This window comes from Pleurodeles waltl, chromosome 3_1 (genome assembly GCF_031143425.1).
Source record: "Pleurodeles waltl isolate 20211129_DDA chromosome 3_1, aPleWal1.hap1.20221129, whole genome shotgun sequence".
Lineage (NCBI taxonomy): Eukaryota > Metazoa > Chordata > Amphibia > Caudata > Salamandridae > Pleurodeles > Pleurodeles waltl.
The window spans coordinates 150033267-150051959 of record NC_090440.1 but is presented as its reverse complement, the minus strand read 5'-3'; the positions used below and the strand labels follow the sequence as shown (position 1 = coordinate 150051959).

Below are 18693 nucleotides of genomic sequence, written 5' to 3'. Positions count from 1 at the left end.
CATTATTATACAAGGCCATGAGGACTGACCGAGGTGGTCGGGCACCACGATCTAGGACAGCCTGGGATTGTGACCTGGGAGGTCAACTGGGGGAAGTGGACTGGACGTGTATCAATCCCCTTACACATTCGGTATCCTGTAATGCTAGATTCGAGTTGATTCACTTTAATTTCCTGCACCGGACATACCTCACCCCCAGAGACCTCCATAAGATATCTGCAGCTCAGTCTGTTAGCTGTCCAAGATGTGGTGAGGGTGACGCAGGATTCTTAAACCTGGCATAGGCATGTCGGGAGGTGCAAAGGTATTGGGAGCTGGTCGCAGCTGACGTGAATAGAACAGTGGGCATTCCAACTAATCCATCGCCTACCTGCTGCCTATTAGGGAATGTCAGATGTCTGAAAGGGGAAAAAGATGGCGCACAAATTCCTGCAATTGGGGCTAGTGCTTGCGAGGTGCAGGGTTGCCATCTCTTGGATCGGTACAAAAGTACCAGATATACAATGCTGGCAAGGGGACATTAAAGAATGGGCCCTAGCGGGAGAAATCCATATCAGATTGAGCAAAAGTGACAACAAGGTGGGCAAGGACCTTGGGGTCTTGAGGGAGTTAGGCGACTGACTCCAGAACCCAGCCGACCCTGACAGTACTTCCGAATCAGACAGTATCAGACGAGGGGTAGGGTGACACGAAGGAGGGGGCAGAGGGAAGACTTATCACAGAGGCCTGACTAAGCTGGTGTTGATCAACTTGTGGGGGTACATAGCCCTGACAGAGCAACAATGGATTGCATGATTGATACTTACTCCCAGACATTCCTCCTTCGTCTTAATTTGAAAACTGCTATTTCTGAAATTCTGTACACTGCTGTGTGCCTGTTTATTCAAAAATGGAAAATAAAGGTTTTAAAAAAAGACGGGTAGGTGGTGCTTGCAGTCTGAAAGTACCTGCTCATGTAAACACTGGACAGGAGAAAATGCAGCCAGGAAGGGCCTTTGTGGGCAGGCAGTCTGTGTGTACTTATGTAGATCACTGAGTGCTTACACTGGCTCATTAAGTGTCCATATGCATGTGATTTTCTAAAAAATTATAAGCAGTTCAAAAGTGGTTTAAATCTGAAACTAATTGCTAGTTCAGGTCAGGAAATGTTTGGATGTGAACAGCGACTGTGCGCATTCAGACATGCTCTGTCCCAAACTAGCAATCTGCTACGGACTAAAAAATTTTTTTTTAATCTTTGAAATATCTTTTAAACATATTTTATGGAGTTTATTGAAACATATATCGAATACATTTGGAAGGCAATACAGTAAATTTCAAGTAAGTATTATTTAACCATTTTTGTACCGTTATTTAGCTCAAAATGCTTATGATTATTTACAGAAGATAATGGTTAGAGAGGATGTAGCAGAACTCATCATAAATAATAATAGTTGACAATAAATGTCACCTTAACTCTGACATAAGATACTTTTAGGGTAGGACTGGGACAGAAGACAGACCTGGGCACCCAAAAAGTGTCTTCACTCATTAATCGGGTAGTAACCCTCATTTTCAGATCACGTCAACTTCAACGGCTTGGAAATTTGTGATCTGCTGTCTGGGTGATCACTGAGAAGGAGGAGACTGCATGCATAAGTGTTTGCGACTGGCACTGTTTGTGGTAATCTCAATGATAATGAAGTAAAATTCACTATGCACCCTTTGTATCAAAAAGATAAAAATCTTAACATCCCTTCCTTTGTCCCATTAATACTGCGCCTTCGATGAGTTACTAAATCCTCCTCAGTCCCACAATCTTGTTACCCCTGTTTTTGCTTGTGAACCCCACTTGTGGACCTCACGTCTGCACCTCAATTGTTCTCCTCCCCACCTTCAGGTGACCTAAGATGAAGGTATCACAAATCTTAAAGTGATATATCACATAACATAAGATAAGTAATCTTTGGTGTTAGGAATTAGATTCTGGGGGGCAATGAGCACTTTCAATTTAGGCGGGCAGTCCCTTGAGGTATTAGGAAGTGATGCACAGAATCTTGAAAATGCATCTTTAAACTGTAAACTTTGTACTTGTATAGCGCACTACTCACCCGTTAGGGTCTCAAGGCGCTGTACGCATACCGCTGTGGAACCCCTCCTGGCTTTTCCCTGTGAGGTGCCCACTCCTAGGCAGCCTCCAAGGTGAAGCCAGGCATCCCAGCGCTGTTGGGGCTGTTGTGGAGATTAAGCAAGCTATTGCCCAGAGTTACAGAGTGGGACCAATGAATTAGATTATGCACTGATGCGAGAATTATCAGGCCTGAGGAAATTGAGCCCAAGACCCGCTGAGGCGGGAATTGAACCCTGGTCCTGGGCCAGATTTCTGCATCAGGGTCTGCCGCTCTAACCATTGAGCCACACTTCTCCACCCACACTTTGACACTTAGTCATTGCACGGTGCTAAAACTGCCAGGGATGAGTCATGGGCAGTTCGTAGAGCAGACAGGCAATAGTTGGTGGGACCGAAGTAGAGAATATTCCCTTAGCCCAGACTGGGTGGGATAACTTTGAGAGCCTTAAGCATGCGAAAAGGAAGTAGTGATACCTTGTCAGTCTTTCCTGTTAAGTCAGCACCACTTCCTATTCTGGAACGTCTAATTTCAGACTTTCTATTCTAATTATGGGTCCAGAAGCATGAATACGAACAGTGATGTCAGCTAAAAAGCCTGAAATAGCTGAATGTAGTACACAAACCAAGTGGCCACTGACAACAGTAGCAACTGTCTGTACAAGTAGTCCAGGTGGCCTCAAGGGCTCAGGGTTATAATTGGAACCTTCGGCCCTTTTCCTTCTGATTGTACTGCACTGCTTTGTCAATGAGGGCAGTGTCTGAGATGGAAGATAAAATAGCACTCCTGGTACCAGCAGTGGACAACACAGGACCTTTGTCTCAGTGTCTGCTATTCTGCCTCGTACTTACGGCACCTGGATCAGGTAACCTCAGTAAAAGTCACAGTCAAAGGTCAGGAAAAACCATTAACATAGCGGAGCCTTTGGCCACTAAGTTGGCTAAGACTGCTGTCCATCCATGCTCATCGGTACAGCCTCAATGTTGTTTTGTACCTGAGCTGACAATATCCCAAGTTTGATGTCAGGATGCAGTTACATACACCAGATGATTTATTTTTTGATAATTTGGATATAACATAAATATACCACATATGTACACATTGTAAAGGAAATGGGGGATACTAATGAAAGTCATTTTAGCTACAAAATGTAATATAATAAATTGTAGCTGTGATAAAGTATTTGTCATTTTTAGAAGTAGATGTCACGATGAGACCAAAACGGGTAGATGAGTCTCATGAATAATTATAGAACGTATTTGTTAAGGCAGTGAATCAAAGGAGCACTCTACAAGAAGAAATACTTTCTAAAAAGCAGACGGAATAAAAAAGACTGAGACACGCAGAGAATGTGTGTGCAGCTCTGAAGCATCCCAACTCAAACCACAAACTGCACCGTCCAGTCCAGATATTTTCTGTGCATTCCAATACTTGTAGTCCTAAAACTTGTAGATACTTGTAGTCGTAAAAACAGAGCCCATAAAGTGAACTGACAAGATTCTGTAGGTACAATTTGAAAGGTAAAACCAAAGGAAGGCTAGGTAAAAGTATTGCAGCTTTTAAAGAGACAAATGATTTAAGGAAATTGCACAAAAATAGACAACACTCAGCTTCCCCAGTTTGTAAAAACTTTAGGCCTCGATGGAGTTCCGCTTTGCTGAACTCCGCGAAGTGACCAAAAAATTCCACTGCGCTACGCGGAGTTCTGCAAGCGGCAGAGTGCATTAGATCACACCGTACGCACTGATTTTTAGCGCCGGGTGTTTGTCCTGCACTGAAAAATCAGTGCGAACTGCACCATGCGCAGCGCAAGAGGGCGCGACTTCTTTCCTGCCGCTTGAGTAGATTTTCTCTTCGCAAACGGAAGATTTATGAAAGCGGGCGGTGGCGACCATCCGCCACCACCTGCGTTGAGAAATCTCGCTAAAAGGTGGTGATTTTCCTCACTTGCGCTCACCAACTTAACATTTCCCGCTCCGCGCTCTATGCACAGCGGGAAAAACTCCGCGAGCGGAGTCCACCACCCACCCCTAAAGAACTGTCGGCATAATGTACCATAAATAGCACGATTAATGATAATGTTTCTAAAAAATATATTTACAAATAAAGAAAGAAGAACAAAGGGTAAAAGAGAAACACTATTTAAGGACTTTCAAATATTGCAAAAGATCTACATTGTACACTACTGGCAGCCATTGTTATGTCAGCGTCCGTAAGAAACCAAGTTTTCACATGTCTGAAGTCATCTCACGTGAGGAGTATCACATCTTGAACTCGTTCTTCCTTTGCATTCCGGTTCATTATTCAAATAGAACTACAAGCACTAGGGTGCCAATAAAAACTCAGAACCCCTTAATATAATAATGCTGGAAACAAGTGAATACTTTTTCTTTTGAGGCTGAAGGTATTTAATTGTGAGTAACTCAATATTATGTGGCACCCTACTGCTGTTAAATATCAATAAAAAACAAAACTAATCAAGAGCCTGTACCGTTTTCAGTGTTAGGTGTTCCAAGTGAGAAGCAATTGAAGGTGCAGCAATAGGGTCAGAGTAGGTGTAGTAAAGCTGCAATGGAGATATTGCACCATTACACATCTGTAGAGAGATTGCTGTAACATTTCCATCTTCTTTGACCACACCTGTGTCGTGTTTAATTATATTAACCAATCTACAGGCAAAATTATGTTAAAAGATATACAGCAGGTTGACAGGGGGGGAAACGAAAACTGAGGTTATTTTTAGCATTTTACACTGGCACATTATTTAGCTCTGGGCCTGAGGACTGTGCCCGTTTATCTAGTTACATTTTGCTTTTATTCCCTTTATTATTTTAGCAAAGCTTCATTTTAGTGGAGATGTTTTTTATTCCTTTTATCAGGTGTCCTTCCTGGCAGAATCTGTTATTCATTTCTTTGCAAAACATTTTGATCCTGTGTTCAACCAAAGGCTGTACACGATGTTTACCGGGTACTGACGGTCAAAGGGAACATTGTCTACCCTACTCGGAAAAATATGTGTTGTCACGTCACTGCAGTTCTTAGAACAGATGTTATTATAAAACATCACACTGCCCACATCACCTTAAAGGGGACAATCCAGCCAGTTTGCCATCTCCCGCCGCACGTCATCGCAGTTTCTGCTGAAACCTTTTGGTTCCTCTTCGTCTACATGGAGGGACACTCGGCAGACTAACAGACCTCTTCTTTACCTCTGCACAGGTATGGGGGGGTTGGGCTTCCTTCCAGGGACCAGAAGGGCTGATTAGGGCTACCACTGCTACCTGCTCTGGTGTACAAACTAAGTAGTATAGGTAGGAATGTTTTGCCCACTATCATGACAATATGGTGGGACGCTTCTTGTGTTTCACTCTTTTGATCAGTGCTGCAATAACGCTGTGTTTCTTTAGCCTCATAATCTCAATTCATGCCTTTCTACGCAGAAAGCAGTTGCTTCAATAAAACCTATTGGACCAAGACCCTGCTTCTGTTTTGTCCTTGCAAGTATGAGAATTGTGCAATTGAGAGAAAGGAGTAAGATCTGCTCCACCACGACTTTCCTGAGGAGCCTGAGTGTCCTGCGATAGGCTGCGACAAATCACTTCTACCTATGGTACCTGTGAGGTGCTGCTACTTAGCCGGAAAGGGTTAGGCTGACAGCAGTCACACAGTGTGGGATCAGACTCAGTCCCCCACACTCGGTGGTGCTGTCACCCAAAATCCACCAGTCTCGTTACCAGAACAGGAGTCTACGACAAGAGCATATTCAAACACTCTTGGGCTACACTGAGCCTCACTTATGTATTGTAGCGGAATAGATGGATTCCCCATTCTCCATGTCTTCAGAAGATCGTGTTCTGTTCCCTTTCTAAAATGGAGATGTGATTAACAACCACCATTTTAAAATAGGAAGACCAAGTAGTGTCTTCTTCCACAAACTTCCTTTCAGACACATAATGTAAGCTAATCTAAAAAAAACTACCACTCCACAAAGGAGGGTTTGGCTAGACTGTGCGACCACTCTCGAGCTCAACCCCTGCCATCTATGGCCTTTGGTCAGTAAGAATTGGATGAAAGGCTCGGTCTGCAGTCAGTCCTAATGCCCAGCGTCTCTTTGCATGGTCTCCAGCTGTGCATGCTACGAGTTTGGAGCATGGCAAGGCCTGTGCCCAAACCATCCTTTAGTCAAAACCCAATTTTGTCATATCAGCCTCTCTAGACATCCACCAAGTGGGACCAAACTTATTTATAGGGTGAGAGCTAAGCAGGCTTTGATTTGCTAATGAGTCCGTGCACTGGGCTCAACTTAACATATCAACATAAAACTGAACATGTAAATTCCTGATTGACTTCCTTTTACAAATCTGCCCAAAAATTAAAGTTATTAGCAAATTAACATTTTTTGTCTCTCCCTTTAAACATGCTTGACTTAGTAGATCTGTATGAAACTCAACATATCAGTAGTACTATAAATATGGTAAGTGGCTGCCAAATGTTTTGAATATCTGTGAAACGGCAACAAAGATATTAGATAATCAAAGATTTTATTTAATTCCAATCATTGTCAGCTCTTGTTAGCACCCGGCATTGGGCTCAACTTGCTTGATGCAGACTCAATAGTAAGTGCCAATATAAATAGCAAATAAACACATTTGTTAGGCCTGCCCCGAAAGGTGTCCCCCCTTTTTGAAGGATCTGCATGAAACTAAAAATACGAAGAATAAGATAAACATGCTAAGTGTCTATGAATTTTCGTACAGAACAAGACGATTGTGCCAACGTTATTAGTACATCAAAGAGTTGGTGCCCACCGCATTTTGATGTGCATGAGTTCACTGCAGAATCATTAAACTGCATCACAACATTTCCCTCCCACCCCCAATGTTTAAAAGTCTTCATCCTTTAAGGATTTACACAAAACCTCACATACCAACACAAAACTCAAGCACTGGCAAATTTCATGTGGATTCATAAAAACATGCCAGTTATTCGAACTCCCCCATTTAATAATGCCCCCAATGGATCTACATGAATTTACAATACAAAGAGCTAGCTAAACATGCCATATTTCAGGCAAATTCATTAAGCAGTGATACATTTAAAAAAATACTCATATCTCAAAACTACTCAACGGGATGTCACCAAGTGAAGTTCTACTTTCAGTTTAAGGTTGGTGCAGATCCAGTCAGAGAGTTCTCCTGTAACAAAATTTCCTATGGGGGTTTAAATGGGAAATGCATGATTTCAGTAGCCCCCCTCCAACCCTCCCCTCCCCCCTCTTTGCTTTACATTTTTCTCTCTGCATGAATCTCCATGAAAAATGTGGCACCAAATGTTAGCCAGTTTTGACAGGTGACTACAAAGTTGCATGCAGATATTTCTTTTACAAACGGTGCCAAACCTATGAGTAATCCAAAAAATTATTTTCAATGGAAAGTGAGGCTTAAAATTAACTAAAGGGTTGCAATTTCAACTTTGAATTATGACTGTATATATATATATATATATATATATATATATATATTCACAACACACACAAAGTATTTTTGTTATGACAACTGAAAAATGTATATAATTACAGCATTGTCCTAGTTATAAGACAAAGGCTGTTTTATTGATCTGCTCCAAAAAGTAACAAACATTTGCAATGTAATAGGTCTCTCATTTGCTTGTGTTAGAGCTACTGGTGCTGTAAATGCATAACTTGACTTTTTTGCCACATAAACTGATCAACCCTGCCTCATAATTTGGTCCTCTTTGCCTCATAATTCCAGTGGCCCTGCATAAAACTAAAGCACTTCCATTGACCTTCTTCCTTTATCTGCAGCAAAACTGAAAATATTGCCATTATGTATTATATTTATTTATATCATTAGTTTGGGAAGTGCTGCAGGATGCAGGCATGTCACCCCCTGAAGGGGATTACACACTGCTTCTCAGTACCGGGAGTCAGGATACATTATATTTTATGGTTCAAAATGAGACACAAGTTGCAAATCCACGTTAAAATGCATTGACTGAAAAGGAATCTTTCAACCCTAAGGTTTCACAGTCGGAGGTCAGTCAAGAGGATTTGGGTGTTAAACCTTATAATTCTGTTAAGAGTCACGGCGCTTTAGACTGTTGAGAAAGCATACTTTGGAGATGTGGTTATTTAGGTTTGATGTGTATATAGAGCAGCTTAGTGTCACTTCAGCGGACTCGTCTCAAAATAAAACCTACACTGTTTTGCTATGATGGTGCTTTTCAGCAAGTCCTAATCTTTTCATAGTTCATTACATGAGCCAGTTTTACAAGACGCTAAGTGTATGATAGCCCCACTTGTGGGTGAACTGAGTAAATATGAACATTTGAAGCACAAACCACATTCTAGTTTACAAAACATTACCTAGTTTTAGGCAGCGTATTATTTTGACACTGTATGTGTAACATTTCACATCTGCTAATAACCTGCAAATTTTAACAAAAAAATGTTTCTAGCTTAAATGGATCAAAAGTTACAAAACATATGGTGACTCGGGTTCCTGCACACCGTACGGCTTTTTGCAAAGGTTGACTAGTCATCTTTCAGTTGCTTATTGCTGTGGTCAAAATGGGGAGCACCCTGTCTTCCATTCCAGCATTTGTGAGCCCAAGGCATCATGGTAAATGCAGTCATTAGCACAAATTTGAATATAGTTTTGAACGTTTTTCACCATAAGCTGGTGCGGCAAGTGCCATATCTTCGGACACGTGTTTCTGGCTATTTGGCCGTCATCAGCGAAGAGCAACGTGTAGCTGGCGGGGTTGCTTGAAATGCCGCCTTGAAAGTATTCACAGGTTTAAGTACCACTCAAGAAGGCGCACAGGTGCTTGACTGTTGTAATTAAGGCTCCCGTGAGCCTCTGAGCTGACGAGCTCGGGGGAAGCACCTGTGCCCCTTCTTGAGTGGTACTTAAACCTGTGAATACTTTCAAGGCGGCATTTCAAGCAACCCCGCCAGGTACACGTTGCTCTTCGCTGATGACGGCCCAATAGCCAGAAACACGTTTCCGAAGATACGGCACTCGCCCCACCAACTTATGGTGAAAAACTTTCAAAACTCTATTCAAATTCGTGCTAATGACTGCATTTACCATGATGCCTTGGGGTCACAAATGCTGGAATGGAAGACAGGGTGCTCCCCGTTTTGACTGTTGTAATTAAGGCTCCCGTGAGCCTCTGAGCTGACGAGCTCGGGTGAAGCACCTGTGCCCCTTCTTGAATGGTATTTAAACCTGTGAATACTTTCAAGGCGGCATTTCAAGCAACCCTGCCAGCTACACGTTGCTCTTCGCTGATGACGGCCAAATAGCCAGAAACACGTGTCCGAAGATACGGCACTTGACGCACCAACTTATGGTGAAAAACTTTCAATGGAAGACAGGGTTCTCCCCGTTTTGACTGTTGCTTATTGCTGTGTTTGGGTGTTAAATCGGTTAGAAATAAGGTGAACTCTTTTCTCAGTCAATGTTACAACGTGTACAAATTACAAAATAATGAAGTAAGAGGATCACAAAATATGGTGCATTATGTCATATAATTTGGCTTTTCGTGCCACATAATTTAGTCAATCATGCTGCATACTTTGTCCTCCTCTGCTGCAAAATTCCAGTGACCGTGCTGATACTCTTGATGCAAAGTCCCCCCCCCCCCCAAAACCATTATTGGACACAGTTGTACCAACTTAGGGAGGATCTCTTTCGACATGTATGCAATGTGCACCATTTTTAACAAGCAACACCACCAGTCCTAGAACACCAAGTGGTGACAATGTAGTGCCAACAACAAGCAGAATTGAGCATGGACCACTGGTGGTCTCAGATAAAGCCCTGCTATGCACCGTTAAAATGTATATTTTGATGTTTGATTTTAGTATGTTTTTTAATTAAATAAAATCATAATTTGTGCACTATGTGATGTTTGCTTGCTTAGTATTCGTGTGTATCGTTTAGTCAGTCAAAGCTAGAAATTGATAAGGCGGAGGTCGCCAGTTTTCAGTAGTGATTCCGTGGGGATCCACAAAGGTTAAGAACCACTGCTCTAAGAAGTTATACAATAGTTATTTTTACATGTGGGATTTCTTTTTAGAGATTGTACACTTTGGAAGTAACCTACTGCTGGTTTTAAAGTTGAGAGCAGTTGTGAGAGTCTCATTCAGATCGAGGGCTGTCAGAGAGCTAGTCACCAGGACATCACTCGCTTAGTTCTGGACCTCTGTATTACTAGTCAGGACAGAAATCCAACACCCAATATGATGTGATAAAAGAATAATAGAGAGCTTTGGTTTGTCTTAGGTCTGACAACGCAGCTGTCAGCAAGGGCTATTGTGACCAAGTCTTTGAAATGTACACAGGTGGGCCGTGGCTCAGCACACGAGGAGCATTTTTCTCTTTCTTCATGCTATTGGCAGTTCGATGTATCATTCCTCCTCAAAATGAGTGCTTGGCTTGCAACGCAATAGAGTGGGACTATTTTACATCGCAAAAATACAGTGAATCATCACAAATTTAAGTCTAGATTTCATAGAAGATTCTATGCAGAAAGCATTCATTTTATGATTTGCCTTTTCGGTGTAGAACGCTTTTAAAAACATTTTATCCTGGAGCCAAAACACAAGCACACCCGTTGAGCTTGCCAATCACTTATTATCCAATTATCAGTACAGCTACGGAACAGCTTTATGAATATTGGGCAGGTCCTATCACTCCAAGTGGGGTCTTCCGAGGATCAATGAGCTGTGTCAAGTATTATCCATCCTCCATGTCACCACGGATTCACAGCTCCACCTCTATGCTTTAATTCACAAAAATGAAATACATTCTGGAAGTTGCAGTCCTAATCCACCACCATTAAACTAACACAGCTGGGATGATTTCTAAGAGAAAAGCCCAGGACTAGATCACTGGACGCCTGCTGGCACAAGGTGGTCTGTAGGATAACCAGGCAACTCCATGATACCAGAACACAAACGCTGAGCGCGTGTTGGTATTTTTTTAATTTAACTTATCAGTGCTTATACTGTCGTCTTGGTTCATTTCAACTGAGACAATTTGGCACATATAGCTGCAATCAATGATATGTAAAAGCATAGTCCGGGAATAAAAAAAGTGGTGTTCTGATGACATAGATCTCTAATCTCCTAGTCATCGGGTAATCTTAGTTTTAGGGTGGCCATGGACAGCAACGGTGGATGGTGAATGAAGAGGTCCCCAGTCTACCCCAGCTCTGGAGCAGAGCTCTCAGTTTTCCCCGGTCTGTGATGACAAGGGTTTTTCTTTGCATTCTGGGAATTGAAGTCCAGTTTGTACCATTCTGAAACGAGGACAGAAAGTCCCATAATGCAAAGCACTGCATGAGTTACTTATGCAGTGGGCTGTGAAACCTAAAAACTCTACTGAAGGGCAGACCCCTCAATCTCTCGTCTTTCACGGGCGTTCTTTGCTCTGGAGTCAGGTTTCAGAAATATGCAAGGTTTGAGGCAGAGTTTTGTGCTGGGGTCTCCTAAGGCTCTCTCAGACCACCACATGACAAGTTTGAGGTAAAAAGGAGGAGCAAGCAGACAAAACAAGAAGGAGACCGCTAGACAAACATGAGTTCACTTCCTGGGTGATCGTGACTTTAAAGATTGAACGCACTTGTGCGGAGGTGGTGAGCGTTTCCCACCAGTAGAAGTACTGTGGGTGGAAGTACAATACTGTGGGTGGTTCCAGGTTGCCTTCTGGAACAGGCAAGGGAAGGACTTCGGAACCAGTGCTGTCAAACATCTGGCAGAAGGACAGGTCTGAAAGCAGATGCACACAACTGCAGCCAAGAGCCCTCCAAACCTCTGCTCGAGCTGTGTTTTCCAACCCACTGAAGGAAATGTGCTCCCCAAGAAGCTTGTACAATGAGGTCTGGAGCGAAGAGGCGGGACCAACCCTGTGAGCAGAGGTCAATTTTAAATGCAAAAAACAGCCTTTAAACTCCTGATGTCTGCCCTTTGCATGTAATGTTAACAGAAGATTCCATTACATCAAGGATGCAGTGTTACACTATGCTAATGCATTCTGTAAGTTGTACTCCTGGTGGATCGAGCCGACACAGTTTAACATCGGAAAACAAAGATGCATAAAATTAAAATTAAAATCCCAGGACCAGAGCACTGCATCCTTAGTGACATCATCACATCGGGAAACCTTATGCACATGTGACCTTAGGTGGCGAGGCACAGGTCAGGCAGTTCACTGGGGTGAATGCAGCAGGGTTTTCCTGCACAATGGAGATGGCTCATTTTAAATGCACAAAATAGCACATAACAAATATGCAGTAGCAAAGGCAGACCTGGAAACTAAAAAGTTTCTATACTTTAACAACTGAAGTGGTTTTGTATGCATGTTCTAGCAATGGTTTGCTTCATTCCCTCACTCCAACTTGAAGAGCTCTTAGTCGACTTAATATGGACCTCGCTCTACACAATATCTATAATAAATAAATTAATGAATAAATAAATATACATTTTAAAAAACGTGTGATGGGTGGAGTGCAAAGCACTATAGATCTACCCACTGCTAAGGCACAGTAAAAGTGAGTGAAGGCAGTGCTGGAGACTAGACGGGTTCTAGGCTTCTGCAGTAGGGAGGGTCGATGCGACAAGAAGTGCATGGCATAAGTGCACGTGGTGCGGCAGAGCTCTCGTGTTTCCCAGGGCCACGCGTTGGTAGCTAATCCAGTACGTTTCTTTGCATTTTGGGGCTTGCAGTCCCGATTTTCTAATGGGACACACAGGACTACAAATGGAAACAAGGTGGGGGACTCAAACAACGCGTCAGTGTGTGCGCATTCAATAAAACCCGGGAGATCAGGGTGCAAAGCCATGGAGTGCGAAAGGGAGAGACAAAAGAAAAAAGTAGTGCGCCCACACTGAACATCAGAATATGGCCAATCGTACAATAATCCATGTAACAGGGTCAGTCTGCAGGGTGAAACAAAACAACCTCAAGGCGGGGCAAATGTAAAGATTACCTATGAAATCAAGGGAATTTTGAAAGGCAGCCCCAGGAGCAAATGAAAGTGATCGGCGTGAGATGAGCGTTGCTAAATTTGACAGAGTAGATTACAACATGTCGAGAGAACAGCGCTTGCACGCTGCTAGGGTTGACCTAAAAATTATTTTAGAGAGGACATATCATTTCTATACTGGATGGTCCATTTTGTCTAGCAGCCACTGAACTTCCTTAGCTGGAGAACGATATCAGCGGAGCAGGAGAAAATGGTTGGTAGAGCAGGGGAGAGTAACTGTCAATGCCTGAGGAACCTTTACCTATAGCAATATAAAGTTGATGGAAGAGCTGTGGACAGGTACTGGTAGAGTTGGGAACAAGTACTGGGAAAGCTGGGGTTTGGTTAAAGGGACAGTTTGCGGGAGAACTGTGGACAATATGCAGAAGAGTCAGCGACAGAATGAGGGAGAACTAGGGACATTATGTGCGGGAGCTAGAAACCTCTTTTGGGGGTGACCTAGGGCCAGTTTGTTGGACACCTGTGCACAGCTGCTACGAGAGCAGGGGAAAACTACAGGCGACAGCTACAGCAAGAGCACTGGTTGGCTAGGCAGGACACCAGAGGATAACAACATGCAAACCATGAGAAAGGGAAAGGTGAAGCACATATAGGCCCACCAGAGACCTGATGTCATTGTCAAAGACAATGGCTAGCAGAAAGGGCAGTTATCTACTTTAAAATATATATATATATCAACATATTTGGAATAATTCCAACGAGAATTGTTTTAATACACAGTAAGCAAGCATCAAATGATTAAATCACAGTTGTTGTGTGACTGCATTTCACTCCTTTCAACCAAAAGGCAATACAGCCTCTGGTAGGGGGTACCACTCCTTGATGGGGAGCATGAATGTGGGAGCCTCAGGAAGATGGACAACATGGAGAGTATCCTGTGGTGCTCATCTCAAGCTTGTTATTAAGCGTGTTTTGGGTTTTAATGATTGTATGGTATTGATAACTGCACAAGCCACGCCTTCCACTGGAATGCAGGCTATGCAATAGGCAGAGAGCCTCATATATCGGCACCTTTTTGCTGGGCAGGATGGTCATATATACACATATTTATACATGGCAGGCCTCTGATACCGTTATACACAGAAACCAAATGTCCTTATTTTAGTTAACTTGCAACATTTCTCTACTCAGAAGTGATTAAAAAAAAAAATGAAATCTCTTCTCTACTGCAACTGCAATCTGCAAATAATTAGACTTTCTTTCCAGACGCTTTCCCAGTGAGCATTTTCTGTGAGAGCTGGACGACATCAGCTGCAAAGGAGACATTTGGATGCTTCTCTTTTATATGGTGGAAGACTGGAATGTTGTCTGCATGTGAGTAACCTTTTTTAAAAATGTTTCTTTTCAACATCTAATTATATTTGTATTCCTTAATGTATGGGTTGGACATTGGTTTGTTTTGGCACAGTATGGATTTCAAATGTTTTCCACATACATGAACAGGCCGATGTCTTTCAAAGCGAGAGGCTGTCACAAATATTGAAAAAGCAAGAGTAGGTTGAGTCTCACCATTCATGATAAGACAAACTACCTTTAGAAGTGACCCCAGGGGTCCCTGGCCTCCCAAAGGAGCCCACTCTTTAAACTCTTTCCACTGGGAAGTAACAAAAAGTTTTAGAGATCAGAAGTATCCTCTTTACGGAGTAGTTTATTCTATATAGAAAGGTGCACACATTTCCAGACGCACCCTTGCATACATCATTGACAGTAACAGTTCTACTTATATATAGGTACACGCAAGGACTAAAAAGAAATGGGACTGTTTCCTGGGTCACACAACTTACTTTTTGGGAGATACTGATTCTTCTAACATAGTGGACTCTTCTTCACCTTCAAGGCCAAACCTATCCTTACTCTGTTTCTGGAAGGCAACAAGTAAACAGGTTGTGAATATTTGTTCATAGTACGGCATCTACAGTACAACAATTGCAGCATTGCTGATCGGTTGACAATGTTTTGGGTATACTTCACAAACATCCAGTGCTATAGGATCTGTCAAATATGTTTTTAACTGTGCAACAATCTGACACAGTGGGATGGTTCAGTGAAGATTGCTTCTGAGAGTTGTCATGTGCAGGTAGGTTTAGCACGACAAAGCCTCCCTCTTTTGTGATGCTGCTGAGCACGAACTCTGGACTTTCTTATGTAGGTTTGGTAGTGGGAGACCAAGCAGCGGTTACACGAAACTAACCTCAACAAAGGGATGGAAGTCATCTATGAATGCTTGGTCCTCTTACAACTCCATTTCATCAACCACATGCAGAGGGATTATAATACTGTACACCTGTGCCTTACAAATGTGCTGCACTGCTCGGATAAACATGCATCATAGATTTCTGACCCTATAATATTTATCCTGGCATGATGAGATTTTCTACGAACCAACGAATGCAGATTGCCGAGCCCAATGAACGAGATGGACTCGTTTCCGGTTAATATTGGGATCAGTGAAAGTACAGTACTTGAAGTGGTCATTGGGTTTAGAACCCCTGGCTCTAGTCAATACCTACTTTCATTACCTTCTTGCATTCTAACTTCCTGATGCAGGATATCTTTTGCTAGTTGGGGATTTTAAAGTTTAGATGGACTGCCCAAGCCTCAGTGCACTAAGCTACTCAAACAAACTACTGGTGCACACAACATTTCTCTTGAAACAGACTCCCCTCTCCAATGAGAAAGAACACTGCTTAGACTTAATTCCCAGCCCGGATTTTGAAATCATTAATTCGGACACATATCCAACAGCCTGGTTTGATTATTTCACTTAATATTTCACTATCAACCTAAGAAGGCCAGTCAGAAGAGAAACAGAGCTGTTCCTCTTCCTATTAAAGTTTGTTAGAAACAATGTTTCTAAAAATATGAAACATGAGCTTGAACATGGAAATGAAACGCTCTGTAAGGGTCAGTCAATGTACCGCTTTGGCCTACTCCATGGCACATTCATTGACGCAATAAACTGTACTGCCTCACTTAAAACTGAAAGCGTTAGAACTTTCTCCGCTCATAGGTTTACTCAGTTTGTCCTTGAGGGAACATAAACGCCAGTGTCATCGACTTGAAACTAATCATACAAAATCCAGAATAAAATGTTATTACAGACCTCTTAAATAAGTGCTCCAGAACAATGGGACAAGCTAATAATCAATATGAAGAATTATCCCATATTGTGCAGACATTTGCCAACCCTACTTACTGCCTCAACCTTCCCCTTTACTTCACGCTGCGGATGCATTTAAGCCGTTTCCCACTAAAACAAAATCAAGACATTTGAAGTTTAATTTCTCAGACTGAAGTCTCCAGTACAAGGAACAGGATTTCATGCGCCAATTGAAACATTGCACTTCATGCTACTTGCATCCATAGATATAGAAGCTATGATAAAAAAAAAACCTCCACCATGATACGACTGATATAATTTTTGCAGCGGCTGCTAGATTTGCGGCAGCTACTATTGCTCCCAGTGTTACTGAATAACAGTCCTAGCACAAGCCTGAGTTACTTGCTGGCTTAAGAAATCTGTTCTCGCCCCCTTATGATCAGTCTCGCTTGACCCTGACATCTTCCAAACTTTTCAGCCAACTTCAAGTCTTTCATGGCGGTTCAAGGTCATGGGAAAACGTTTCCTCCTAGGTCTAGAGGTACCTGGACCATCATGAATCGCCAGATAAACACGCAGGGTGTCGGACCCAACACAACACTGAAGCTGTGCTGGTATCCGACCGGGGAGAGCACTTCTTGCTCATTCTCCTGAATTTGCTGCGTTTGACCTGGTAGACCATGGCTTATTCCTTACCTGATTGCAAGTGGTGGACCATGTCTTGGAGTCAGGTTCTATGGTTCTAGTAATTTCTCCCTCAGAGGATACAATGCTTCAAAATATGGACCATGTCAATCTTCTGAGACAGGTTCCAAATAAGGTGTCCACCAAATGGGTCACCATTGCACCCCCTTTTGTATAATGCTTTTATAACCCACACTTTCTCACTATTTCATTACTGCGCAGATTACACTAAGATCTATCTGAATGTCAATGGTACACGGGATGACTTCTCTACGCTCACGGTGGGGCTAAATGGAGTGGCTGCCTTGAACTACAATGGCATTAACATAACGGGCTAGAACTGAGTTTCTTTTGATAGACTCCACTTATAAAGTTCGATCTATCACTACCCTCCTGCAACCTTCCAATCTGTTTGCTTGCACCACTTCATTCATCAAAACAAAGCAAAAACCATGGGGCTAATCTAGGACCATGCGCTCAGTACTGGGTCACATAAGGGGGACAACTGTACAGTTGGCATTCCTCAACTTGGGATAATTTAAACAATTGCTTCTATTTATGGAGTAAACACATCACAAAGGGATTGTAGAAGCATTGATCAGTGCTTAATCTGATTACAGAAATTCTTTGTTCTGGGGTTACCCAAGTCTCCAACTGACCAGCCTCAAGGGCTGCAAAATGGTGTCGCTAACCTGAAGCCTCAGAAGTCTGACAGTATCACTCTCACTTTAAACACAATGCACTTGCTGCCAGTAGCAAAACAGATTATTTTCAAAATCCTATGCAAGGTCTACGGAAAACAATATCTGCTATATTTCTACTTGGTTACTGTGATCTAACAATCATTACCTTCTCCTGAAATAAATGGCTCTTGCATCAGTATTTCCATTTTTTCTCTCTTTACTCAGTTTTTGAATAATTTGATCTCCTTTTTATAGGAACCTAAAAACAATTACGTTTGCTGTATGCACTGATTAAATAAATAAACAAATGACATATTTGGGTTTTCCTCTTGCATTATATATCCTCTCTGGCTTCACTTCAATTCCTTGCTAGTTTAATGGACACGGGTTGACTATTTAGTTCTTTCCAACCTTCAACAGAAACATCACAATGTGACTGACATCTCAGTCACCACGAAGTATGTGTCCCATAATTCTACTCTTTGCTTTAATCCATACAACTTATTCAGCATACACGAAGATGGTGAACATGTGACTGACAAAAAAACTGTGCCAGAAAGTTGCTCCATCACTAAACTGCTGCATTAACTGGAAAAACAGAGCGGCCTCAAAAATAAATGTTTCCACAGCTCAACAGTGAACAGCAGCGGTGTTTCTATACCACGACGTGAAATCTGGAATTCAACAAAGATAGCAATAGCAAATTCTTTCACAGAGCTTAAGGAGTGGCTTAATTAAGAGCATAGATCCCTGTGTTTTAAACAGATCCATGGCTGTAAAATCCATTCACTCTTTCAAATTAAAGATCTGCCTTTTTAAGAGTAATGTAGCTGACGTGAATTTGCTGCTAGATAAAAATCTCTAAAACACAGAAATGATATGACATGCTAACATCATCCTGAAACACATTTGGAGGTCCATCTTGTCAAATAATCGAAGCTATCAACAGACACGTATGAGTGACTTTCAGTCAGTCTTGTGAAGTCAACAATACTGAGAATGCTGATGCATGTATTTTCAACTGTCATTGTAAATGTGGGTC

At 42.2% G+C, this 18693-nt stretch overlaps 1 protein-coding gene across 6 annotated transcripts in view; it reads right to left on the bottom strand.

Annotated features, from left to right (window-relative positions):
• Positions 1–18693, bottom strand: part of TLN2 (talin 2) — a 1094076-nt gene that overhangs the window by 425668 nt on the left and 649715 nt on the right. For all 6 annotated transcript variants that reach the window (XM_069221982.1, XM_069221985.1, XM_069221980.1 and 3 more), the window contains one exon: positions 14969–15045. In XM_069221982.1, coding sequence (XP_069078083.1) covers positions 14969–15045 — 77 coding nt within the window. The remainder of the gene's footprint in view (positions 1–14968; positions 15046–18693) is intronic.